The 26,763-nt window shown below is 33.5% G+C and overlaps 1 protein-coding gene across 1 annotated transcript in view; it reads right to left on the bottom strand.

Moving 5' to 3' along the window:
* Positions 1-26,763, bottom strand: part of KLHL1 (kelch like family member 1) — a 317,531-nt gene that overhangs the window by 53,995 nt on the left and 236,773 nt on the right. Inside the window, exon 7 of the mRNA XM_049779031.1 lies at positions 9,661-9,885. Within this exon, the coding sequence (XP_049634988.1) occupies positions 9,661-9,885 (225 nt within the window). The remainder of the gene's footprint in view (positions 1-9,660; positions 9,886-26,763) is intronic.

The following is a 26,763-nucleotide window of genomic DNA, read 5'->3' on the forward strand; positions in this document are numbered from 1 at the left end:
AATAAAATAGTACAAAGGAAAGCACCCTTGTATACAGCGGTGCTACATATAGTACCCCATCAAATATGATCCCTGAACAAAAAGCCAGGAGTAAGCCTGAACCATAATTATTTGTGGGCAATAAACAAGAACAACAATAAAAAAATTAAAATGAAACAGAACAAAAATTCAGACCTGAAGGAAAGAACACAAAGCAGGTCTGGACCCAACACAAATGCAGACCACTCTGGATGGTTTTACCTTCATGTTTCATTCTTTACCTGGGCCTTTATTTCTAGGTAGTTTTGATTGAGCATTTAGAAAGTATTTCCTAGTAAATTTCGCCTAGTATATTTAAAAGGGAAAAATAAAGAACACCATTGATTTTTCTAGGTAGTCCATTAAACATTTTAGGACTTTTTTCAATACTTCAATGTGCAATTCAATGTTATTAGGCATCAGATGAAATTGGAGCCAGGGAGTGAAATTTAAAACAAAGCCTGCTAGTAGGATTAAACAAAAATAAACTCAAGGTATCTGTGCTACCAAGAATTTTGGGCCACCCTAGTCATGGTAGTGGGACTCCAAGGCAGAATCTAATGAAGTTTAGGGAACTGTCTGGTGCCAAATATCTAACCTGGACAGGTCCAGTGAATGAAATGAGCTTAACTCCTGTAATGTCTCTCTGGCTGCAAGAGAGAATCTTGAAAGTAGCAAGAGAATAGCAACTTATCACTTGCACAGGATTCTCGTTATGAGTAAAATTATTTTTCCTCATTAACTCCAGAAAAGGTCAGAAGACAGTGGGGTAGCATATTTAATATGTTCAAAGAAAAATTCTGTTAAGAATTCTATAGCATGCAAAAAATATATGTGAATACATTCTTAGAATAAATAAATAATGATAGAATTTGAATCAAGAGTATGTTTAATTGAAAGTGCTAGGTTATATACATATATAATTCAAATTAAAGAGGATGGTGCTAAAGGTAGTCTAAAAGTATAAGTATTGTTTTAAATTTTTTCTATCTTATATAAAATTCAAAATCATAAGAAAACATGTTTGAACTGTTGATAAATACGTATGTCAAAATGTAATATATATGACAATGATGATAAATATGTTAAATAACACAATTTCTTAGTAATAGGTCATAGGAGATTAAAGAGACTTAAAAAGAACTTTAACATGAATGAAAACAAAAATTCAAAATGCATGTGGTATACCTAAACCAGTGTTTACATAGAACTATATATCTATTAAAATGCAAATTGAGGATGATCTCAAATTAAGTCTAACCTTCTTATTAAGAATGACAAAATATTTGAGGTACAGATAGTTCAGAGATAAACATTTTGGCCTTATATGAGTCTAACCTGGGTTCTCTTCCTGTCACCCCGTATGGTCCCTAACTTTGACAGGAATGATTCCAGCAATTGTTGTCCACAAACAATAGTACAAAGTTAGATAAAAATGAAGTCAAGGGGCTATTATAGCCAGCAGTGTGCTTGCTTTACATACAGCTGATCAGTTTGATCTCTGCTACAACATATATCCCCAAACCTCATCAGGAGACTTCCTTGAGTTTAGAGCCAACAGTATTCCCTCAGTAGGAAATTAGTTGTTGCTATGAGTTATAAAATGTCTTTAAGTATAGTATTTATGACTATACAATTCAAAAGCAGTCATATCTACACTGCAAATCTTAATTTTATGGCATATGAATTTGATCTTAATTGAAACTAAGCAACTCAAAACAAAAATGACAAAACAGCCTCTACCATGTAATTAACAGAAAACATGGTTCTTGGCATATAGAAAATCCATGATAAAAAGTGATGTAATTACGTTTTATCAATATATCATAAGAAGGCTTAAATGAAAGCATTGGTACATTCAAGTAATGCCAGTAAATTTTTTTTACATTATTAAATGTGGTAAAACATGGTAAATAAAACGCATAATGTATAGAATTATGTTTTTAAAGACATAAATGCCGAAATAAAATCTCTTAGTTATTGAAAAGTCTGTCATCTTAAGTAGTTTAATTTGTTAGAGATGCATCATTTCCTTAATGCAAGGCTTTTATTTGGTGGGAGTGTCACAAAACCTGTTCTGTACCTCTTCACTGTGTGGATTGGTTTCTGTGTCAACATTTGCTTCCAGACCTGAATCTCACTGGACCTTCATTTTCAAGCCATAGTCTCCACTAACAGATGCTCCACTAACAGTTGGCACCCAAACAGGGAGCCAAAATAGGATCAAGAGATTAGCCTAAGAGAAAGTTAAAATTTTGGAGGTAACCCAGGTGCAGAATTTCTGAAAGAAATTTCTCCTTTGTTGGTCTTCAGCTGGTCTTAGATCCTACATCTTCTCAATTTTCACCTTCTGATTTAGGCTGATGGAGTCTCCTTGATGAGCTGCTGTAGTTAGGGGTCCAAAGTCCTTGCAAAAGGCACCTCTGGTATAAGGAATATGGTAGAATGTGGTGTCTGGGATGCTGTCCAGAGTCTTAACATTTTCCCCTTCACTTCTTGTTTCTGTCTTACCTGAGTGGGCCTATGTCACCATAGGTGGTGGACCAGATGAGTGAGGCTGGGGGATGAATTGACAGAACCTATGTTGGTTGGGAGCATATCTGCTACCTTTCACTGACATTCCACCAGGTCCAGTTACATTAGCAGATTTTGATCCCTTCTTTCCATTCACAACATCAAACTTCAGTCTCCCCACATCCAATGCTACACTGAAACTTCCTGAGATTGTTTCTCTTAATAGCTCTCCAGTGAACAAAGACATTTTCTTTGGTGTCATTTCTGTTGATAAATTCATAAGCATTTTGGACATTAAACATTTAAGTGCTGGGGCCGGGCGGTGGCGCTAAAGGTAAGGTGCCTGCCTTGCCTGCGCTAACCTTGGACGGACCGCGGTTCGATCCCCCGGTGTCCCATATGGTCCCCCAAGCCAGGAGCAACTTCTGAGCACATAGCCAGGAGTAACCCCTGAGCGTTACTGGGTGTGGCCCAAAAAAAAAAACCAAAAAAAAAAAAAAAACAAAAAAAAACATTTAAGTGCCCAGCACTGGATTACCAGCATTGGTTTGTCTACCTGATTCAGTGCTTGGGGCAAGGAGATATTTTTGGTTGAGCTGTTTTCAGACTCTGAGTCTGCAAAGACAGTAGCTGGCTTATTATGCTTGGGAGATGGGAGTTTCTCTAGTTTAGTGTCAGTGGTAAACAATAAATTATCAATTCTCGGAAGATTCTTAGATTGAGAACACATAACCACAGGGAAGGCACACTTCCCCTTTTGTAGTATGTGTGCAGGAGAATCTTTAGAGAGCCTGGCATGTACAGACCAAAGTAAAAAATTTAGGTAGAATGACCAGAGCAACATGAAGTCATTCAGAACAAGAGCCATGTTCACCGATGTTCCAGTGGAAGTCACAGCACATTCAATCCAGCTTGAGTGGGCTATCATGGTGACGATAAACCAAAAAGTCAAGTCACACACCATCATTGCAGTCTTCCTTTTGGATCCAGGGTTCAAATCAGTCTAGAGTCAGGTGCCAGTTCTTGTTTTAATATAAATTCGAGTCCTAGAGTTGATGTGCGTTTGGCCTTTCTCGACTGGCTGGGCCAGGCTCCTGCAGCCCCTATGGCCTGATGAGTCTGAAGGTTGCATATTGATGGCAGAGAAATTAAAAAAGCAGTCAGATGAATGTCCAGGAGTAACCTAGCTTCATTTGGTCCTAATTTATGGTCCTAACTGTCATGTACATTTCCTCACATGGCTTCTATGCTAAGCCTTTTCCTAGCAGCTACTTCTCTGCTGCTTCTCTGGCTCTCTCTGCCTGTCTCCCTTTCAGGTGCTCTTCAAGCTTCATAGAAGACTAATTCCCCTTTGCTGATTCTCCTTGTTGATTCTCTCTGCTGATTCTGATTCTTCTCTAAGTCTCCTACTTATCACCTCTCTTCTCTCAATCAGACTCCTCTTCCCACCTAATCCAGGTGTTAGTGGTTCTGATCATTCAGGTGGTATAAATAAGACATTGGGAGAGGGGACACCCACACATAACTACTCATAACATGTTTTTTTTTTATTTAAAATGAAAATATTTCTACTTTTTATCTTATACTTTAAAAATACCATAATACAGGGGTGGCGAACAAGTTCGACACAGAGAGCCAAAATTTTAAACTATGAGAGTCAGAGCCACATCACGCAGTGACCTGCCAAAGCAGACAAACACACAAAAGCATATAATTTTAACAATAATATATTAAACACATATTGCATTTTGCCATTTTGAGTGAGGGTCAAAATCCTGCAGAGAGGGTGAGGGTGTGCTGCGTCCTCCACTCCTCCACACTGAGAACGAACAGTAAGATGTGACCCAACATGTGCCACTCGGGTCCCCCGCTCGCTAACCCGTGCAGTTGTTCCTGAGGAATGGGAGATGGGATGACACAGCCTGGGGGCGGAACTCCGCACTAAGAGATATCTTCTCAGAAGCAGCAGAACAAAATCTAAACTTGGCAAAGAGCCACAGTATACAAAATCATGATATGAGGCAAAGAGCAGCATTCATTTTGGCCGGGAGCCGCATGAGGCTTGAGAGCCGCGTGTTCGCCATCCCTGCCATAGTATCTAGTTCCTTGTCACTTATATGATACATACTACATAGTCAAATATATAATTCCTGCATACTCAGAATAGACACTTATTAAATAGGACATTTCTTTTATTGAACAAATAGAAGTGGCTATTATTGCACATTTACCCCAATGATAGCTGTTACAATGAATGGAGTGTTATGGTGTATAATTAAAAAAACAAACATTTTAAAAAATAATTAGAGGAACAGATGTTAGATGTGACATACTATATGAGACAAAAATTTAAATTCCTGTGAGGGAATATGTTGGAAAAAATATTCATTATTATTTCACTACTTTATTTTTGTTCTTTTTAGAAAAGTTGCTAGATTTAATATACCACTAGGCAATGGAACAGCCTTGCTTTTGCGGTTTGCCATAATTGCTTGGATAACACCAGGAAATCATCAGAGCGCTGCTTGGGTGCAAAAAAGACTTGCTGGCCTAGAAATTTCTTTTCTGTCTCAGATTATATAGACCAGTGATTGGGGTTCCACAGATAAGAGAAAAATATTTAAGGGGATTTTTCTGCAAAACGGGTAAATTTTGTATTGCTGAGGGCTACATTTTATGGTGGGCAAAACAAGCTTTAAGAGATAAGTCTCCATAACCAGTGTAATGTCCCCATTATATCATGAATATTTTAGAAGGATACAAGAAATGACATATGACTTAGCTTTTTATATAAAAAGCTAAGTCTGATATGCACATATGATCATACAGTTACAACATAAGTATTTCAGTGGCCACAGCTTTTTAAAACATATTTAGAGAAAATTAAAATGTGCTATAAAATGAGAAATAAAAAGACATGGAGCTGGAATCTGTTTATCTACCACAAATAGAAAAGCTAGAATTTGATATTATTCTAATGAACAGTTTTAAATATAGAGAATATTAATAACATTAAGAGTTCAGGCACCAGATATAAAATAAATCCCAATTTGTGAAATCAAAAAAAGAGGGAAACAAATATTAATAACATATTAACAAATAGAGATAGTGATGTGTAAAAGAGAAAATGAAATTGAGATATCAAAACAAGAAATTATTTAATTATTATGAAAAACTCAAATATACAACTGGTTGGAGAAGTAATCTACATAATAACAAATGTTAAGCAAATCAAAAATAATTATTTATCAAAATTATCAAAAATAATAATTATCAAAAATAATTAGAAGTTTAGGCAAGACAAGAGACCTATATTAGAATAGCTAATGGGTCACAAAACTTTGTGGTAATGCATTCTGTTATAAATCTGATCCTTCCTCGTATGCCATCCTATTGTCTTATTTACAATGACTGTTTAATGATCAAAATTTACTAAGACACTGTTCAGGATATCCTATTCCACAATTCACTGTTCAAGATATCTTATTTCACAATTCCTATATAGTCAAGCAGCCTGTGTAGTAGAATTTCAGTATTAAAAAGTATGAGGTGACAGTTTTCATCAAACATGTTACTTTTTTTTTTAATATAATTTTTATTTTGATCATAGTGTCTTACATATTGTTGACAATAACATTTTAGGTACATATTTACATAAAATCAGGGGGGGATTCCCATCCCCAAATTGCCCTCCCTACCCCTCCGTTTTTGTCCTACCTCCCATTTCCTCTTCCCTCACCCCCAGGGCGGCTAGAATATGTGGTCCCCTCTGTATCCAACCCACTACTTAGTAGTCTTGCACCTGTTTGGTCTTGATGCCTCCCTTATCTCCCCCTCAAACTGTAGGCAGGACTAGCTAGTTCAAGTTGCGTGGTTTTTCCTGAAAAGGAGGAGATAAATAAACTGGGGTAGGAGTCTAATACTCCCAAAATGGGTGGAATCCTTCTAGAGGCTCTCATCATCAATTTGGGAGATGAAGGAGAGAAAGAAGGTGAAACACTCCACCAGTACCAAAAAAAGTGTCAATTATCCAGTGAGGACTCCAGCTATATCGATAAGCACCACAAAAAACAGACGAAAAACAAAGCAAAACAAACAAACAAAAGACAAAACAAAAACAAACAAACAAACCAAAAGCCCGCCATGGTCTTGAAATAAGAAACATGGCATAGCACATAACGAAGGAAAAGAAAAGAATAGAAAAAAAATAAGTATAATTGGGGACAACGATTTCAATAATCACACCCAAACAGAGAAATCGACCAAAATAGATAGGTAAATAAAAATTATAATAACAATAATAAATGAAGGTAAAAGATATATATATAAAAAATACCAAGGTTTTGTGCTTTTTGCATTTTTGTTTTTTCCCCTCCTGCCCTGGCACAGTAAATATTGGGGTCATTCGAAAAGGAATTCACATGGCCTAAGAAATATGGGGTTTCTCCGTCCTTGGAGTATACTGTCATGGGATCAGCTCTAGACTTTGCTCAGGATCATTTATTCTCCCGGTGGTGTTTTTTGGTGTGTGGAAGACTTCTGTTCTGTCCAGGGTGATACACTCAGAGCTCTGTGTTTAGAGGTCTCAGTATCTGCACAGATCCTGAGGTAGGACTTATGGTGAAGTCAGCCTTTGTGGTTCTAGAGGTTCTGTTACCTCAGTGTCGTTTTAGTCCATCTTCTGTGGTTGGTGACCTTGGTCTTTGCACTGAACCTAGGATGGCACCTAGTAACATGTTACTTTTTAGGTGCTGGAGAGATAGCATGACAATAGGGTATTTGCCTTGCATGCAGAAGGACTGTGGTTTGAATCCTGGCATTCCATATGGCCCCCTGAGCCTGCCAGGAGTAATTTCTGAGCATAGAGCCAGGAACAACCCCTGAGCACTGCAGGGTGTGACCCAAAAACCAAAAGGAAAAAAACAAACAAAACCCCCCCCAAAAAAAAACATTTTACTTTTTAATACTCATGTTTTAATTCTGAAATTAAAACACTAAAAATGTTTTTTTAAAAAGGGAGGCCAGAGAGATAGCATGGAGGTAAGGCATTTGCCTTCTATGTGGAAGGTCGGTGGTTCAAATCCTAGCATCCTATATGGTCCCCTGAGCCTGCCAGGAGCGATTTCTGAGTGTAGAGCCAGGAGTGACCCCTGAACACTGCCGGGTGTGACCCCCCCAAAAAAAACAAAAAAAAATGAAATTAAAACACTCATCCTGCATCCAAGGTAAAAATATTTAGTGTTCTTTTGATACAAAAATGATTCACATAATTAATCTTTAACATATCTGAATAAAAAAGATAAAACTAATGTAAAAGGAAGAAACATAATTGAAATAAGTGTATTTATTAGGAACATGTGTTAAATTGATTAGTAATGACAATATTATACAGCATAGTAAGAAACTAAAAATACCAAATATACACTTAAAAAACAAAAGTAATATACGATTGGCATTTAATATCATCGGGTATTATCTGGAAAATAATTTTCTTTATATATTTTATATTAAATTTTGTTTTCATGGGGGTGGGGGAAAATTTTGTTGGCATATGTATGGTCAGAGAGTTAGTACAGCTGGTTGACATTTGCCTTACATGTTGTGACCCTGGGTCTAAACCCCAGCACCCAAAAATATGGTCCCCTAAGCACTGCCAGAAATGATCTCTGAGCATAGAGCCAGGATTAAGCCCTTTGCTCACATTGGGTGTATCCCTAAAATAAAATCTGTCCAAATAAATAAATACTGTTATAAATCTTGCTATTTAAATACTTTTTATAATTCCAATTAAAACAAAACATTATAATTTAAATATATTACTCAATGTTATATGATAGAATATGGAAATAATGGGGATGAAAGTTGATACTGGGGTAGAGATTGGTGTTCAAAAATTATATGCCTAAAACCGATTATAAATAGCTTTTTAAACCACGATTTTTTAACAACAATTAAAAATAGAAATTTAAAAACCCCACATACATGTATTATTTTTTAATTTAAAAAGGAGCAAACTAAAGTGAGGTAAATCTGGTTAAAAAGATAATTTATTTTGTTCAGCATAAACGCATATGTTTTTTTCCTTTCCACTTATATTGATAGCAGAATAGGCAGATATGAAGAAAGCAGTACTTTAGTTATTAAATTCGCCTTTTCATTTATAAATATTTTTAAATTATTTATAATCTTGCTTGTCAGAATTGTCTAAAGCAATGTATTTTCCATTAAACCCTAGCAGCTATTTAATGATTGTAATATAAATATTTGAAAAGAGCATTGTCAATTGTTTGGCATATTTCTTAAAAAATGTAATTTGCACCACTCAAAATTCCATGATATGAAATGAAATTAAAGATCAAATAGCCATATTAAATTTGACTCTTCAGATATTTCTACAGAATTTTATAATTTATAAATCAATTTCATGTTTGTGCTTAGTATTCTATTCTCACCTATGTAAAGCCATAAGATGGTGACAAATAAGAAAACTAGGCTTCTAGTTGAAGTGCTTTCCCCAAATCATCCATAAATAGTAGATTTGTGCTTCATACTCAAATCTTCCTAATTAAACCAAAATTATATATAATATATATATATATATATTACTCTAGAGAAGAGATCAAATAAGCCCCTTATATTGACCCTTAGAACAAGTTAGTGTCATTCTTCAGTACCCTAATTGTATTACCAAGGCTTTATCAAGATTTTACCAATCTTCAAGATCAATTTGTTAAGCACAAATACATTCTTGACTTGTTTATCAGTAACATGTAAGTAAATAGCCTCAATTGTTTTTGACACACATAAAAGCTTTATTCCTCTAAGCTGCATTACTCTGGTCTCCTTATGAGCTCTGCCTTTTTATTTTAAACATATTATATAAATATTGTGTAGTGAAAACAGTTAGGATAACTTGTGTATAATAATCTTTGTAACATTTACATTTTGACAGTATTATTTATTGTCAAAAATGTGTATTATTTAAAACATGCACCATTACAAAACCATATTTTTATAAAAAATCCATGATAATTTAGAGCAATCCCATTAATTTAACATACAATTTTCAGTCAATATACAGTTATTTTTAAACATTTCTAAAAATGATAAAAAACAAAGAGAACTTACCTAAACCATGTCTATGTGTTGACATCGGTGGTAAGACAGTCCAGGTCTTGGTTTTAGGATTGTAACATTCAACAGTGTTCAAAGTCTTTAAGCCATCTCTACCTCCAATGACAAAGAGTTTTTCATCAATAACAGCCACACCAAACTGTAATCTCCTGCCATTCATCATTCCTGCCTGGATCCACAAATTTGTCCTGAGATCATATTTTTCTATGGTCGTTGCTCCTGATAAAATACAAAACCGAATAGTCACGATTTACTACTATTGCAATATATAATCTTCCTAAGGCAGAATATAAATTAGGATGTGAAAACACGTGTGTCACATTCATTTTTCTCAAGAAGAAAGTGGCAGAAAAACAAAGCAGCTGTAATTCAACTGGCTAATATTGTGTTCTTGGCAGACAATCTAATGATATTAAACAAGATAAATGTTAAAGTTGCTTGAATTACATAATGGCCTCATGATAAACTATTAATACAAAAAGTCATTGTCTAGTATGACAGTGTACTTTCATTAAATTTCACAACTTACCTCTATCTTTTCTCAAGATAATATAAAGATATAGATTGATCAAGAGATATATTCAAATATACATTTGTGCTTCATACTGATCAATATAAATTTGAATCATTTTTAAGTAACTATATATTTATTATTTTAAAAGTCAACTTGATAAACTCCATGTGTCTTTTAAAATTTGTCTTATGTCTTAAATAAGTCTTGAATGTCAATTTTTAAAAATTTAAACAGATTCATGCTACAATTCTTAAAATCTGCACTCTAAAACGTATCTAGGTAACTGCTTACTAGAATTAAATAATTTTAATAAAAATATAGTATCTAGAATAACATATATGAAACATTGTCTAAAATCCTTATTAAGAATTTTATAGAATAGAACAATATAGCTATTTATCTTTAGCTATTAATTATAGATAATAGATAGATGACATATTTTCTAAATTCACTTTATATATAAAGTTGAGAAAAATAATTTGACTAATAAACAGAAATTTAAAAATATATGTTGAATTGTTCATAAGCTTTAATGAATTCACTTAAGTATTTCTTGATAAAGTTTTTGAATTAAGCTAGTGTAGAGGTGTTTATGTGATAAAATAAAGGAAGTAAATATTGATATTGATTTACTGCTCAAACACATTATTTATTAGAGTTCAGGGTCAATATTAAGTATCCCTGCAAAGTGAATCATCATGGTATGTGCTGGGGGAAAAAGATAGGATTTGACCCATTTCCTCACATATGTAAGGCAAATTATCTGGCACAACATTCTAGTATTTAACATTAATGTTCTTATGTAAGTACTAAAGGAAAACATTCCATTGGGGATCATTTACCCTTTAGAACTGTGATTTCAATAAGCTAAAACAGGGCCCGGAGAGATAGCTCAGCGGCGTTTGCCTTGCAAGCATCCGATCCAGGACCAAAGGTGGTTGGTTCGAATCCCGGTGTCCCATATGGTCCCCCGAGCCTGCCAGGAGCTATTTCTGAGCAGACAGCCAGGAGTAACCTCTTAGCACCGCTGGGTGTGGCCCAAAAACAAAAACAAACAAACAAACAAACAAACAATAAGCTAAAACATATAAACTACTCATTACAAGGATTTTTGATGATTAAAGTTATAATAATCTAACTTTAACACACTATTTTAAAGATAATATAGATACTGGATTGCTTTCATTCTATCTTTTTTATGTTATTAAAATATGGAGATTTTAATTATAGCTAAATAGGAATGCAATGAATTTTTTGATTTTGTTAGTTTTATTTTGACTTTTGGGCTACACCCAGTGTTCATTGTGTCTCTATTCTCAGAAATTACTCCTGGTATGCTTGTAGGAATTTATGAGATGCCAGAAAATAAATCTATTATGGCTCCATCAAGTCAACCACTCTACCATCTGTAAAACCCCTCTGATCCAAATATTTTATTTAAAAAAAAAGTCCGTGGGGCCGAAGAAATAGTGCAGCCATAGGACCTTTGCCTTGCACGTGGCTGATCCTGGATGGACCTTGATTAGATCCTTGGTGTCCCATATGGTCCTCCAAGCCAGGAGCAATTTCTGAGCGCAAAGCCAGGAGTAACCTCTGAGCGTCACTGAGTGTGTCCCCAAAACCAAAAACCAAAATCAAATGAAATAAAATAAAATATCCATAGATTTATTTTTTATTTTTACTATTTATTTGTTTGGTTGGTTGGTTGGTTTTTGGGTCATATCCGGCAGTGCTCAAGAGTTACTCTTGGCTCTACTCTCAGAAATCACTCCTGGCAGACTCTGGGGACCATATGGGATGCCAGGATTTGAACCACTGTCCTTCGACATGCAAGACAAATGTCCTACCTCCATGCTATCTCTCCAGCCCCTATTTTTTGTATTTTGCTCACTGAAATCATTGGATACAGTTTAATTATAATAAGAAAATGATTTAATACATGCTTATTTTGTGCTTGCACATTTTAATTGAATAATTCATCAAATGAGTATAAAAAGTTATACTAAATTTAAGGCCATATGAATTATCAAATTGAAAGAACTAAATATATGAATTAGTACACATAAATAATTGTATGCAAGCACCTTCCTTTTGAGAGTACTTTGTTTATAAAATGAAGGTGGAAGAAGTATCCTATCCCCAATTAGACCAATTTATAAGACTCATACTTAGTACTTATGAATATTCAATGAAGTAAAGAGTTCGATAAGATAGTCTCTTTAGTCCTGGGAGCCTGGTATCATTTTATCCATACTCAATAGAAAAACATTAGGAATGTGGAAGATTTCTGACCCTTGAATGGAAAGATGGAAAGGAGGCTTAATTCAAGTTTTAAAGCGTTGATACAAGTTAGATATCATTTATATTTAAATGTATAGTGGACTTTATAGTTTTATAATATTTTTCCTAATATTAGTTTTCAAAGGTGGCTCATATATTTATCTTAAATTTTTATAGCAAAAATTAAAATTTGACTTTGTCTTTTTAGTTTTCTAAGATAAATTTATGTTAAATTCCTTGGTTAGATGCTATAGAAAGTTACTTTTAATACTTAACAAATATCACAGCTTTTTTAGCTTAACAGTTCTAAAACAGATTTTCAATTTCTATTTCAAAACTTGAAATAGTTATTACTTTAGAGAAATTAAAAACCAGAGGACTTTGACAGTTTCAGAGTTTTCTTTTTTTTTTTTTTCTTTTTTTTTTTTTAGTTTCAGAGTTTTCTAAGGGATAATTTATTTTCTTGTCTTTTCCATCTTTTAGAGATTACAAAATTTCCTTAAGGACCCTTACTCCATCTTCTAAGCAGTAACATTGCATGTCATTGACACTGATTCTAGTTACACAGTTAACCAAAATTAATATATTTAATGCAGAACAATACACTTAATAATAGTCATAAAAACAATAATTTATAATAGTCACACTTGCCTTACATGTCGTCAAATTGAATCTTACATGACCTCCCAAACATTAGTGGGGGTAAGTAATTCTAGAGCACAGAGTCAAGAGTAGTTTGAATAAAACTGAGAGTAGCCTCCAAAAATATCAATAAAATAAATAATTTAAATTTCAGCAAACTAATTTGGTCAACAATCTAAATTAACTTTGCAATAATCATAATTTTTAGATGAGAGCATAACCTCGTCAACATCTTAATTTCAGTCTTTTGAGGTTTTTAATAGCGATAACAGATATGTCATCCTATCTTCTATCCTACAAAACTGTAAATTAAAGTATAGCTGTTGTTTAAAGACACTAAGTTTGTGCTACTTTGTTACAGCAGAAAACACAATATATAATTTTTTAAAGTAAAAAATATTTCTTCTTCAAATGCAAAAACATAACTAAGAAGCATTAGATACAAACCACTAAAGCATTTTCCTTAAGAGAAATAGTAGACTCCTACTAAAATGGGGTTCTGAATATCTTCATAGTTGATAATTAAGACAGATAATATGATTATTTGAAAAGTAAAAATACATATTAATATTTTATATTTAATTTTGTCATAGAAAGATTATTTCTAATATGGGTAAATGAACAAATTACTTATAATGAACACAATACAGTATGATTTTCTTAACTAAAAAAAAGATGTCTCAATAAGCTTTCCTAAAGAAGATAAATATCTTTTATTCAGTCTAAGGAAGTTCCTGAGGTCACAAGGCCTTTCTACTATAATTTTAATGCAATATTCATAAGCTCAGTTACTAAAATTCTAATGATTTTTAAAACCAATAATTAAAATAACCTAAGGAAGCTGAAGGCAGGGAAGTACCATCAGAAAAAAATATATTGAACTAATGCAAATAGAGCTATCATTAGCAGTTATTTTGGCAAACAAACAAAACATGTTCTGAAATGTCAAAAGGGCATCTTGACTGTACTCTGATAGGGTCCAGAAAATCATTAAGAATGATACCCCTGGGGCCAGAGTGATAACACAGTGATGGGGTAGGATCTTTGCCTTGCATATGGCCAACACAGAACGGACCTTGGTTGGATTCCCGGGATCCCATATTGTTCCCGAGCCTTCCAGGAGTGACTTCTGTTCACAGAGCCAGGAGTAACCCCTGAGTGCTGCCAGGCATGACCCAAATACCATAAACCAAAATAAATAAATAAATAAATAAATAAATAAATAAATAAATAAAATAAAGAATGGTACTTCTCCATTATTTCATTAACAATAGTGCAAACCACAGTGTCTAAAAGGACAAAAAAGGGAGAGAAATATAATGAGATAAATGAGGGGGAGAGAGAAAGAGAGTGTTAAAAGAGATTATAAAAAGTAAAATATCTGCAGGGGGGTCTGGGGCATTGGTGTAGGGGAATATTCATTAGTGAAACACGTTGTACATTATATGTCTGAAACTCAATCATGAACAATTTTCTAACAATGGTGCTTATATAATTAATTATTTAAAAAAAACAAGTTATTTTCCAGATATATTATTCTTGTAAAGAAAAAAAGCAGTAGAGACTGCAAACAATAGCATAATGAGTAGGATATTTCTCTTGCACGCTGCTGAGCAGGGTACAATACCCACCATTCCATATGCTCTCCAAGCCTGCCAGGAGTGATTTCTGATCACAGAGCCCAGAGTAAATCTTGAGTAACCAGTAACTGGGTGTGGCTCCCAAACCAAATAAAATTTGAAAAAAAAGAAAGAAAGGAAAGAAAAGAATAAACAGTAATATTGAAGCAATTTAGAAATACTTAAAAAAAATGAATATAGTTTGGAGGCCACACCCGGTTGCACTTAGGGTTCACTTCTGGCTCTGCTTTGTGCATAGGAATCACCACCCTGGTAGTTGTGAGGACCATATGAGATGTGCCAGTTCTAAAGCTCTTCAGTAGAAGAAAATATCTTTTTAATGATATATAAAATACTGCATGTCAATCTCCAAAGAAAACATGGTTATGAAAATGTCTTCATTCTGGGAATGTTAATAACATTCTATTCATTGTTTCCAATATAACATTATATATAAATAGACATTTGTTATGAAGATAGCATTTTGCATTATATAAAAGAAATTTTTGCATTTGCATTATATAAAAGGGAGCAGAAAATATTTCTGATTCAGTAGGTAGGATATTTGTATTGCATACAGCTGACCTTGGTTCAATCCTCATAACCCACAGAGTCCTCTAAGCCCACCAGGAATGATACCTGATGACAATATCAGGAGAAAACCATGAGTAATTCCCATGCCCCCCCCAAATTAAAAGGTATCATTGCAAAGTATAGATTTATGTTTGTTTGGTTTTTGCTTTGGGGCAACATCTGGCGGTGTTCCAGTATTGCTTCTTGCTCTGTATTCAAGGCTCAGGGACCATATGGGATGCCAGGGATGGAACCACAGTAAACTACTGCAAGTCATCAGGTAAGTCACCATACCAGCTGAGATGAAAGAATGAATATTTTATCTCACAGCTGAGATGAAAGAATTTTAAGCACAACTAATAGCTTTACTCAGTTTTATAATAGTATTGTAAACATCCTATTATAACTTTATATGTATCATACAAAGAAAAAATGAAGTCTGTCTTCATCTTATAAGTAAAATGAATGCATAAACTAGCAACACGCTGATATATAAAGATATAAAGGAAATATATACAAACATAGCATGCCTTTTTGGGGGGTTGGAGGACAAACTCCTGCTGATACTCAGGAATTGCTGCTGGCTGTGTGCTCAGGGATCATCCCTAGAGGTCTAAAAGAGAATATGGAAACCCAAGGACCACTCCTAGGGGGTTTGTGTACCATTATGGAATATCAAGAATCTGGGTAAATTGCATGCAAGGCAAGTAACCTTCCCATTGAACTATCTCTCTGGCTCCCCAAATATATCATATTTAATGCTTTATATTGATGTATATATGTCTCAAAACCCAAATAGTATCTTAGTACAGTATTGTTTTAAACCAATGTTAAATTAATTTATTAAAATTAGGAAATACAAAAAGATATTGTTTTCTGGACTAAGCAACACATAAAATAAAATTATGTAATATAATCTTTATTTGTATTTTGTTATAATTTTAATTACTATTGTTACCTTTAAAATCATTGAAAATTATATTTGAAAAAAATTGAAAATTTTCAAGAAATGGACAAATCATAGTTACAAAAATTGATGTACCTTTTTTAAAGTAAGTTTGTGCAAAAGCAGAAAAATCTACTTAAAATAGCAACATAAAAACAAAATGATGCAAAGTAAAGTCAAAAGTTACATATAAGGGGCTGAAACAGTACTACATTTAGTAAACCCTTTCGTATGAGTGCCTCATATTGTTCCAGTTATAGTTCAGGAGACTACTTTCTGGTGTTTGGAGAGTAGGACAGGAAAATTTGAACTCCTAATCAGTAACATGATTGGTTCTCTCTCAACAACCAATTCCACTTTGTAGGACATCAATAAGCTTGACAAAAGCCGCCCAAACAACAAAAGATCTGCAGTGCTTTTGTCACAGAAAATTCCAAGGGCTTTCAGAACTCCCTGGCAGAGGTGAGTCAGAGACCAAAGTGTAAATTTCAACCCTTATCTAATCACAGAAGAGGTAACAGACATGATCTTCTGAGAATAAGAATGGAAAGGACATTCAAAGATTTTTCTAATGAAATAAAATATGTGGAAGAAACGTCACTGGGATTTGATTCATTATTTATCTGAAATTCTTCTTTGTCTGTTCTGTGTAGTACATCACTTTCTGAAGTATCTTGTCCATTAAACACTATAAGTTACCAGAAAGTGTTTATGAAGAGAAAATGAACTTTGTTTTAGTTCTGATTTGAAATCCTTAGTGAATACTATCTCTTAACAATGAATTAAGAAATAACACATTTCAGAAGACAATTCTTTGTCTAAAAAACAAACTGAGCTTTGGCTGACATGTTGCTATTCATGATTTTGAATGGTTTCTACAGGTCTCTGCAAACTGGTGACCTTGAACCAGTTGTCTCCCATGATACACTTCAAGTTCAAAGAAAAGTTAGCCTAGTGGAACCATAGTGAATGCCCTGAATTACTGAAGCAGAGCTGGCAGGCTGCACTCAAAATGGCAAAGATGAAAAAAGAAGCCTTTTTTTTATTATAAGGTTTTTGGGTTTTTTTTTAAAGCCATACCACATTTTTTAAGTTATTTCCATCACTTAATGAAAATGCTCAGATTTTTTTTCATGTAGAATTAAAGCAAACTTTGTTTTTAGAGTTATATGATGATTACTTGAAGTCACATGATGAGTTAAAGAAATTTTGAAAATATCCAACTGTACAATTTCAGTCAAGAAAGCTATTACTTAACAGCTCTTGCTAAAGGAGCTATTCAGTTCAAGCTCAGGAAACAAAAATCAGGTCAAGATGGTTAATTCTATCCAGTTATTTTACTTTCAATCCTTGCATTTCAGCAATAATATCAATGGTGCAACATTATCAGAAAAAAATAAGAAAAAATGATTTGATAATGCTAAGAAAAAATGAGAATTATTGCTAAATTCAGTTTCTTAAATCTTAACATTGAAAAATTCAAGGCATGCATTAAATATTAAATTTCCAGCACATATTAAATATTAAAGTGCCAGAGTATGTTTTATTATTAAATAATAAAGTTAATTTCAGTAAATTTTAGATTTTATTTTGCATCTAAAGCTAAAGCTTTTCTATGTGTGTGTTTTTTTAATCAACTTCCTAAACATTCATTAAATTGGGTTGAGAGATAATACAGAGTATAGGGGATTTGCATTGCATGCATCTGCTGTCAGTTATATTCTGTCATTACATATAGTCCCTCAAGTACCTCCTGGGGTTCTCTCTGAGCACAGAGTCAGTGATAACTCATGAGACCAACAATGTATGTCATCAAACCAATAATGTGTAAACAAATGAAATTAATATTGTATATGTAAAAATAATTTTATTTATTTATAAGGTTTTTTTTTTACTTTTGGCTCCACCCAAGTCATGTCTAGACTTTACTCCTCCTAGCTCTTTTCTTACGGTTCAATCCAGATGGGGTACACAGAACCATATGGGATTCTGGGTATTGAATCTAAACTCAAGTATGCCATGAGAAAAAAAAGTTTTCTACCTATTAGTATGACTCCGGCCCATACCAAAATAATGTTTTTGTAATTTTTTTTTTTTTTTTGCTTTTTTCAGCCACACCCGGTGACACACAGGGGATATTCCTGGCTTGGGGGACCATATGAGAAGCCAGAGACTCAAACCAATGTCTGTCCTATGTTAGCCGTGTAAGGCAAATGTTTTCCTGCTTGCACCACCACTCCGGTCCCGTGCTTTTGTAATTTCTATTAAATATATGTAACTTCATTATTATTATAATAAAACAGCACTTAAAATGTTGTATTTGGATTTATATTTTACTAGATTTTGAAGCATATAATATCTAGAAGAAAAGGACTAATTAAAATAATTAAATGCAAGTTTTGATGTCATATATAAATGATTTTAAGTATATTGCATTGTTCAAAACATAAGTACAATGTTTATAGACATATGCATACTGTTCATAAACATATTCACTCATATGCAATTATTTTATTAAAAACAACAGTCTAGAAATAAGATATTTATTATTGAAATTATTTTGAGTTGGGCCTGCTCTGTTAACCATAAAAGTCTCAACTTCAATTGCTAGAGACTGCATTGTGAACAAAAATTTCACACACTAAATAACATATTACATTTCACATTGAAATTCAGTTAGAAATTTTATGTATACCCTGAACTTGATTTCTCTAATATTGCTTTAATCAAATTAGATAATAGTTTTTCTATATAAAATAATATAAATATCTAAAATAATTTGCAACAAGGTTTAAATAACTCTCATTAATTCATTTATAAAAGCACAGGAACCAAAACCATAGTGGACTCAGGTTCATTTCCAGAATTCTGAGTCCCCAAGCACATCAGGAGTCATTTCTGAGTGCAGTAACCCCTAAGAACTGCCAGATGTGATAAAAAATAAAAACAAGGAATATATATATAATTGGGAATAAGAGATAGGAATGTATCATCTGTAATTATAAATTAAATCTTCCAAAATAGTTGAAATCTTTCAAAATGCTTACATTTCTGATAAGTTTATTAATGTGGAATAAGCATACAGATAGATATGCTTTCAAAAGTCTAATCCTGGCATGGAAACATTTTTGGTTTGGTAGTTTGGTTGATATCACAGTATCTAAGAGTTGTCTTTTGTGTAACTGGAGCATCCTGATGTTTTTCAATAATTTATTTTGTTTGGTTAATTTTTTGTTTGTTTTGTTTTGTTTTGGAGTCACACCAGTCAGCACTCAGGAGTTATTTCTGGATCTGCACACAGAACTCACTCCTGGTGGCTCAGGGATGCCTGGGATTACTCCCAAGTCGGCTGCATGAAAGGCAAATGTCTACTCTACTGGGCTGTTGCTTCTGCCCCTAAGTATAAGAATTTTTCCTTCTCTGTATTGCTACCTACACAAGAGAAATTGAAAATGGTATGTCCACCATTATTAAAATTATCTTAGAGCAAAGGTGGAATAAATTACTCCATAGTAATAGAGAAAATAAATTATATCTTCTCTTATATTTATTTATATTAGTGCTAGATGCCCCTAAAAGATCTTTAGCTATGAGACATCACAAAAATGGAGATAATAAAATTCTTTATATGTTTTGACATAAAATAAAGATTCTTTGTATTTTTCATATACTAAAGAATATTCCTTATTTTAAAAAATTTCAAAAATTTTTATTCAAAATTTAATATGCTATTACAGTAAAGCAAAAAAGTAACATTAAATCATAAAAAATCAACTAGATTTAGCAATGATTCAACATTGTTCATGAAAACAGCCTTTTATTTAACAAAGGGGGAAAATATTTTTTACAGAGTAAAGGAGTCAACTTTGACTTAAAATTCTAGTGTCACACTCAGATAGAGAGGAAGTGAACCAAAATAATCATGGTAATTTTTCTTTCCATTATCTAGTATTGAGTGCTCATTGGTTCAAGAACGTGTATAGTTTTCCCTGAAGCTGCAGTTCAGTGCAATCAAAGGTAGTCAGGACTTTGAGCTTAAAGAAGAGAATTTCAGAGCACTGTTTTCTGACTTCTGTAATCATTTGCTGATTTTTAACACATAAATCATGAGAGGCATACACCTTAGAAATACCAAAATAAATGCTGAAAATTATGAGGGAATGTTTCTTCTAAGGTGAAAATAAAATGCTATTTTATGGATGGAGTGTCCTGATGTGAATATTAAAAGTAAATCAGGGTTAAGGTAATTCTTAAAGTATTATTCTCAATTTCAAATAAGCAATTTTTGGAAGGTACTTCACTTTCACTTAAGTTACTGCTAAGTAATATAAATTCTCTGAGAGAAATGAATGTTGTCCTTAGCCTCTACCTACACTCAACATTTATAGGCAATAATCTTCATTCTTTCCACAAGCCATACAAAGCTTTATAATGCTGATTATTAAATTTGATAGCAAACTGGTAAAACATTAGATGTTCCTTTAACATTAAAAAGAGAAACAAATTTCACATGAACATCCTCTATTTAACTTTGCTAGTTCAAGAGAATAAAAAAGGGGGCCAGAGAAATAGCATGGAGGTAAGACATTTGCCTCACATGCTGAAGGTCTGTGATTCAAATCCCGGCATCCTATATGGTCCCTTGAGCATGCCAAGAGCGATTTCTGAGATCCAGGAGTACTGAGCTCTGAGCACTGCTGAGTGTGACCCAAGAAACAAAAAAAAGAAAAAAAAGAAAATGAAAAGAAAATGAAAAAGAAGCTAATATATCATCCTAATCACATAAACATTGCTATATATATCCATTTTGCAAAATAATTTTTTACTTCTAATAAGAAAGTATTAGGCACTATGGAACCATGGAGCATATTTATTCTATTTTAACTTACATTATGCTAGGACTATTTCACTAAAAGTATTGAAGCTGGGGGCTGGAGCAATGACACAGCAGGTAGAATATTTGACTTGCTGTAACTGATCCAAGTTCAAGCCCTAGCATCCCATTTAGTTCCCCAAGAACCATCAGGAGTAATTTCTGTGTTCAGAGCCAAGAGTAACTCCTGAGCACTGCTGAGGGTGGCCCAAACAAACAACAAAAATAAAAACAAAATAAAAATATTAAGAAAAATATATAAGATACTTAAACTGTTTTATTTAAATACTGCATTGATGCCACTTTAAAACATTTTTTAAAAAAGAAAATTGGTCATATCACATAAGTTTCACCTTTCTATTCAATAATTTTTTATTCGAATTTGTGAAGAAACACTCAATATATTAAAATATATAATAAAATAATAAATAATAAAAATTTATAAAGTCATGCATACATATGACTACATAGAAAATAGATGACACAGAGGTCATATGCAGAGAAAAGCGAATTGTGACTTGAAAATATGAATACATTTAAACTCAGATCATGTGAGACATTTTCATATGAATAAGAATCATATACATGAAGTGGTACTTTTTTTGTTTTTTTTTTTATTATTTTTAAATATAATTTTTATTTTTATCATAGTGGTTTACATGTTGTTGAGAATAATATTTTAGTTAAATATTTACATAACATCAGGGGGGATTCCCATCACCAAATTGTCCTCCCTACACCTCCGTTTTTGTCCTATCTCCTGTATTTTCTTCCCTCACCCCCAAGGCTGCTAGAATATGTGGTCCCCTATGTACCTATCCTACTACATAGTAGTCTTGCATCTGATTGGTCTAGGTGCCTTCCTAATTTTCCCCTCTAACTGGGAGGCAGGCCTAGCTAGTTAAATTTGCGTGGTTTGGTTTGAAGAAGAGAAAAGTAGTAAACTGGGGTAAAAGTCTAATACTTTTACCGAAAGTGGGCAGAGTCCTTCTAGAGGCTCTTATCATCGATTTGAGGGGTGAAGGAGAAAAAAGAAAATGAAACATTCCATCAGTACAAAAAAAAAAAAAAGTGTCCAATATCCAGTGAGGACTCCAACAATAATGGTAAGCACCACACACGCACACAAAAAAAAAAAAAAAACGCCATGGTCTTGAGATAAGAAACATGACATAGCCCATAAAGAAAGAAAAGAAAAGAAGAGAAAAAAGTAGGTATATCTGGGGACCACAGCTTCAATAACCACACCCAAACAGAGAAATCGACCAAAAATAGTTAGGTAAGTAATAATAATAATAATAATAATTAATAATAATAATAAATGAAGGTAAAAAATAATATATAAAAAGAAAACAATGTTTTGTGTTTTTATTTTCCCTCCTGCCCTGGCACAGTAAATATTGGCACATTAAAAAAAGGGGAAATCTTACATACAAAAAAGAGCTCCTATCTACTAGAGATGAGAACTCATAGTTGTTTACAATACAGGGATATCTCCTACCTCGAAAATATGTCATGTGGAATCAACTTAGACCTCAGGTGATTAGATACCATCCGTCCAGCCTTGAACCCTGGATCCAAGACATAGAAACGGCACAGTTCTCCACGACAACTACAAGAAACAAATCCCAGCCAGGACAGCCTTAATACGGCAGGGTCACCAACAAGTCCCAGCTCCAATATGATATCCTGACAATGAGGAAAATGGGAACAACTTGACCTAAGAGCAGGTTACCCTACCTTACCAGCTAACAATAAGACAAAACCAGAAGACTTGTCACCCTTTGGTAGATCCAAAAGCCAAGATCGCGATTTACAGATAACTGGCTGCTAGAACCATGATCAGACGGTATACACCGTGGGACCAATAAAAAAGCCCTAGTCTAGGGTTTGAACTACGACCTGCACAACAACCATGAACCCCACTTCCAAAGGTCTAGCAGAGACAATTGTAATGAAATCTGGCTTCTGGAAGCACAAAGAAAGATGCTATCCTAAGTGCCATCCTAGGTACAGTGCAAAGACCAAGACCACCAACCACAGAAGATGGATTAAAATGACACTGAGGGAACAGAACTCCTGAACCACAAAGACTGATGTCATCATAAGTCCCAACCCTGAATCTGTGCAGATACTGAGATCTCTAGACACAGAGGTCTGATTGTACCACCCAGAACAGAACAGAAGTCTCCCAAACACGACAAAAGACCACTGGGAGAGTAAATGGTCCTGAATAGAGTCTATAGTTGATCCCATGACAATATACTCCAAGGACGGAGAAACCCATAACTCTTAGGCCAAGTGAATTCCTTTTCGAAGTGGTACATTTTTATAATTTACTTACATGTCAGTTTACTCATGAAAATAATGAATGAAAGCAAAGTAAGTAGCAGCCATTGGTAAAATATCAACAACTGAGAACAGAAGTGATAGCACAACAGGTATGTTGCCTGCCTTTGTTACAACCAACTCAGGTATGATCCCCAGCATCCTATATCATGCCATCAGCAGTGATCCCTGAGTATAGAGCCAGAAGAAGCCCTGAACACTATCACCAAATTGTCCCCACAAAACACAAATATAATATATATGTATATATTCAGGTACTATTCTAAATAATGCCTAAGAGAGATAAAGAAAATGCAAATATGTAGGCCCATCAATTAAATGTCAGAATATAACTAAGTTTGCATATAAAAACATACATACAGAGAAATTAGGAACAAAAAGTATGATTGTTTTTCTTATAGAATTATAGTTTATATATTTTGTTTGCATTTTTGGGCCACATGAGGTGGTGGTTAGGGCTTACTCCTGACACTAAGCTCAGAAATTACTTCTCGCAGGCTTGGGGGACCATATGAAATAAAGGAAATAAAACAAGAGACAGCTGTGTGCAAGACAAAGGCTCTACCCTCTGTGTTACTTTTCTGCTGTTTTTTTAATTTGGGGAAACAACTAATAGTGCTCAAGGCCTTTTTCTGGCTCTGTGTTCCGTGAACACTACTGGTGTTGTTCAGTGAACCACATAGGGTTAAGGGATTTGACCTCATGTCAATTGCTTGCAAGGCAATGACACAGCCTACTATACTATCACTTTAGCCCATTTTTGTCTTTAATTATATATGAATCACACACAAATGTAAGGCAGTTTTTATGAGTGTTAAATTACTGTATTACCTAACATTAATGTAAACTAACTTCAAAAAGATTTAAACTTCTAATGTAATTAAATTTTGCTATAAATTTATTTGTAATAAATTCCTTATCACATTGGAAAATTTATTTATAACATTTACAATTCAATTTAAATCTGCATTTGATTTTAGTTATACCATTAAAAATGTTCTCATAAAACAATTTGTTATTTATTGCCTCTTTAAAGTCATAGTTTATTTTCTACATCCCCTGATTGCTCTTTCATAGTATGTGATTAAATACATTATAAATTAATTGGTCTTAAAAATTCATGCAAATTATTACATTATAAAGATTTATTCTTAGAATTCTACATTAATAAGAGTGACTTAAAACTACTTTCCAAAACATACTAACTTCCATTATGATGTGATTCATTTTCTTGATTAGTTTTTAAGCACTCTATAGGTACAAAAAGGTTTTGCTTTAAATAGCATGTAAACACATATCTTAATTATTGCCTTTTCCTTATATCATGTAATTATTATGTCACACAGTTCTTGTAGCTTCTTACCTCCTAAATTCTAAGACAGTTTATCTTATTTCATAATGTAATATGATCAGGAAGTTTAACCCCAATTACTACAGTTTTTTCTCCTATTATCTTCTTTGGTTCAGATATCAGAGGAGAAAATGTTCCCACCAAAAGAAGTAGATTTTTAATATGGCTTACAAATTATGCTAGAGTTTTGTCTATAAGCTGATTCACCATGTTGTAGGTCACCAGATCTCTCTTTCATCAAATGACATAGTTACTTGGGGGATGTGAGGAGCAGAAAAAGTAGAATCATTAAGGGAACTGTGGTACTGTTGCCCTGCTCAATAAAACAAAGTTACCCAGGAAAATGACTTAAAGGTCCAGAATTGGTAAACTGTTAATGGCTTAAAATGCACCTGAATTCAACTAGATTTCAATGCCAAGAGAAATGGTTCCCACCACCTGAGTTCTTGGAAACTAGAACTCAGGCTAAAGTGAAGAATTGTTATTTTCAGTAGAAACAAATAAGACATAAAGTCATTTTTCATCATAGGGAAGTATATCAAGAGGTCACAAATAGTAAAGTAAAATAGTCTTCTTACAAGAAGAGAAATTATGGGGAGAGTGGTGTGGGAGAGTAACCAAAAAATAACAAATAAAAGTGAGAAAATATATGCTTCTTAGTTAGTGGAAGAGTTGAGGACACACACTTTTGGTTGAGGTGAATGTGAACCTTCAATAACAAGAGTATCTGAGTGCCGCATGCCTCTGTGCAGACTCTCATCTAGTAGTGAGTCATTTTGTTAAAGTGCCCTTAATAGATAGATCATTGGCATCCTGTTGATCTTGACAATAGTCTTATGATTTTTAGCTCTTGTTGAACTTTTCTATGGTGAGGTTCATTCTCCTCTGGGTGTGGCCTCAATTTCTATAAATTTATGTCTTTGGCCTATCCCAAGATTGGTGACAAATCAGCTTCTTTAAACCACCATTAAGTATGCTTTTCTTTCTTTTTTAAAATATTTTTGTATGTAAAACTGAGGTTTAAAACACTGTAAGCAGTAGAGTTTTATGAATAAAATAACTCAGTGCTACACCATCCACCAGTGCACCAATTTTTCTTCCATCTTTGCCCCAATATTCCCACATTTGACATTCTTGTGCTAAACTTAATACTTCCTGAAAACCTCACTATTGTAAAACTTTTCTGTCTATTCACCTGCAGCACTTTGCAAGCATGTTGGAATGCCTTGTTTTGGTTTAATCTTTCTATACACTTACTTTACTTTATTAAATTTTTTCCAAATGGAAAGCTATAAAGCTGTGCTAAAATGGTTAAGATATTCAGTGTATATTTATGAGTGTACATGTGGGTATGAATCTACAAAGAAATAAGTGAAAACAAAACAAATTTTTGCAATATCTACAACAATTCCGCAACAAGCATGCCCATAGCTTATCAGTCTTAAGAGACTAAAACTAAATCACAGTAAAATACTGTTGAAGAGCAATTGAATGAAGTACTTGCTTGCATAACCATAATATTTAAAATTTCTAAGAACTATGAGTAAGTTTCATTGAATTGCAATACTCTAAAATTTAGCTATATAAAGTTATTCCTAAGGTTTGCTGTGATTTTACTTTTGATTTATTTTTAATGAAGAACAAAAGTTAAATAAACCGTTAAACAAAAGTTCTCTTTGCCTCAATAAAATTTAAGAAAAGTGGACACAATTTTAGATAAAAATCTTAATAGCTATGGATATTTTAGCCCAAGTTAGAGCTAATGAGGTATATAAAAAATCCTAAGCATTAAAAGCACGATACAAATGAAAGAGATTACCTTGAAAATGTCCAGTGATATTTAAATGTCTTAAATTAGTGGGCTTATTTAACTTACTTTTTTTACCAAGAAAAAATAGGTTCCCACAAAGGTTGCTATTGCTAGATTTTTATCAGGCATATATAATGTCC

Source organism: Suncus etruscus, chromosome 8, assembly GCF_024139225.1.
Source record: "Suncus etruscus isolate mSunEtr1 chromosome 8, mSunEtr1.pri.cur, whole genome shotgun sequence".
NCBI lineage: Eukaryota > Metazoa > Chordata > Mammalia > Eulipotyphla > Soricidae > Suncus > Suncus etruscus.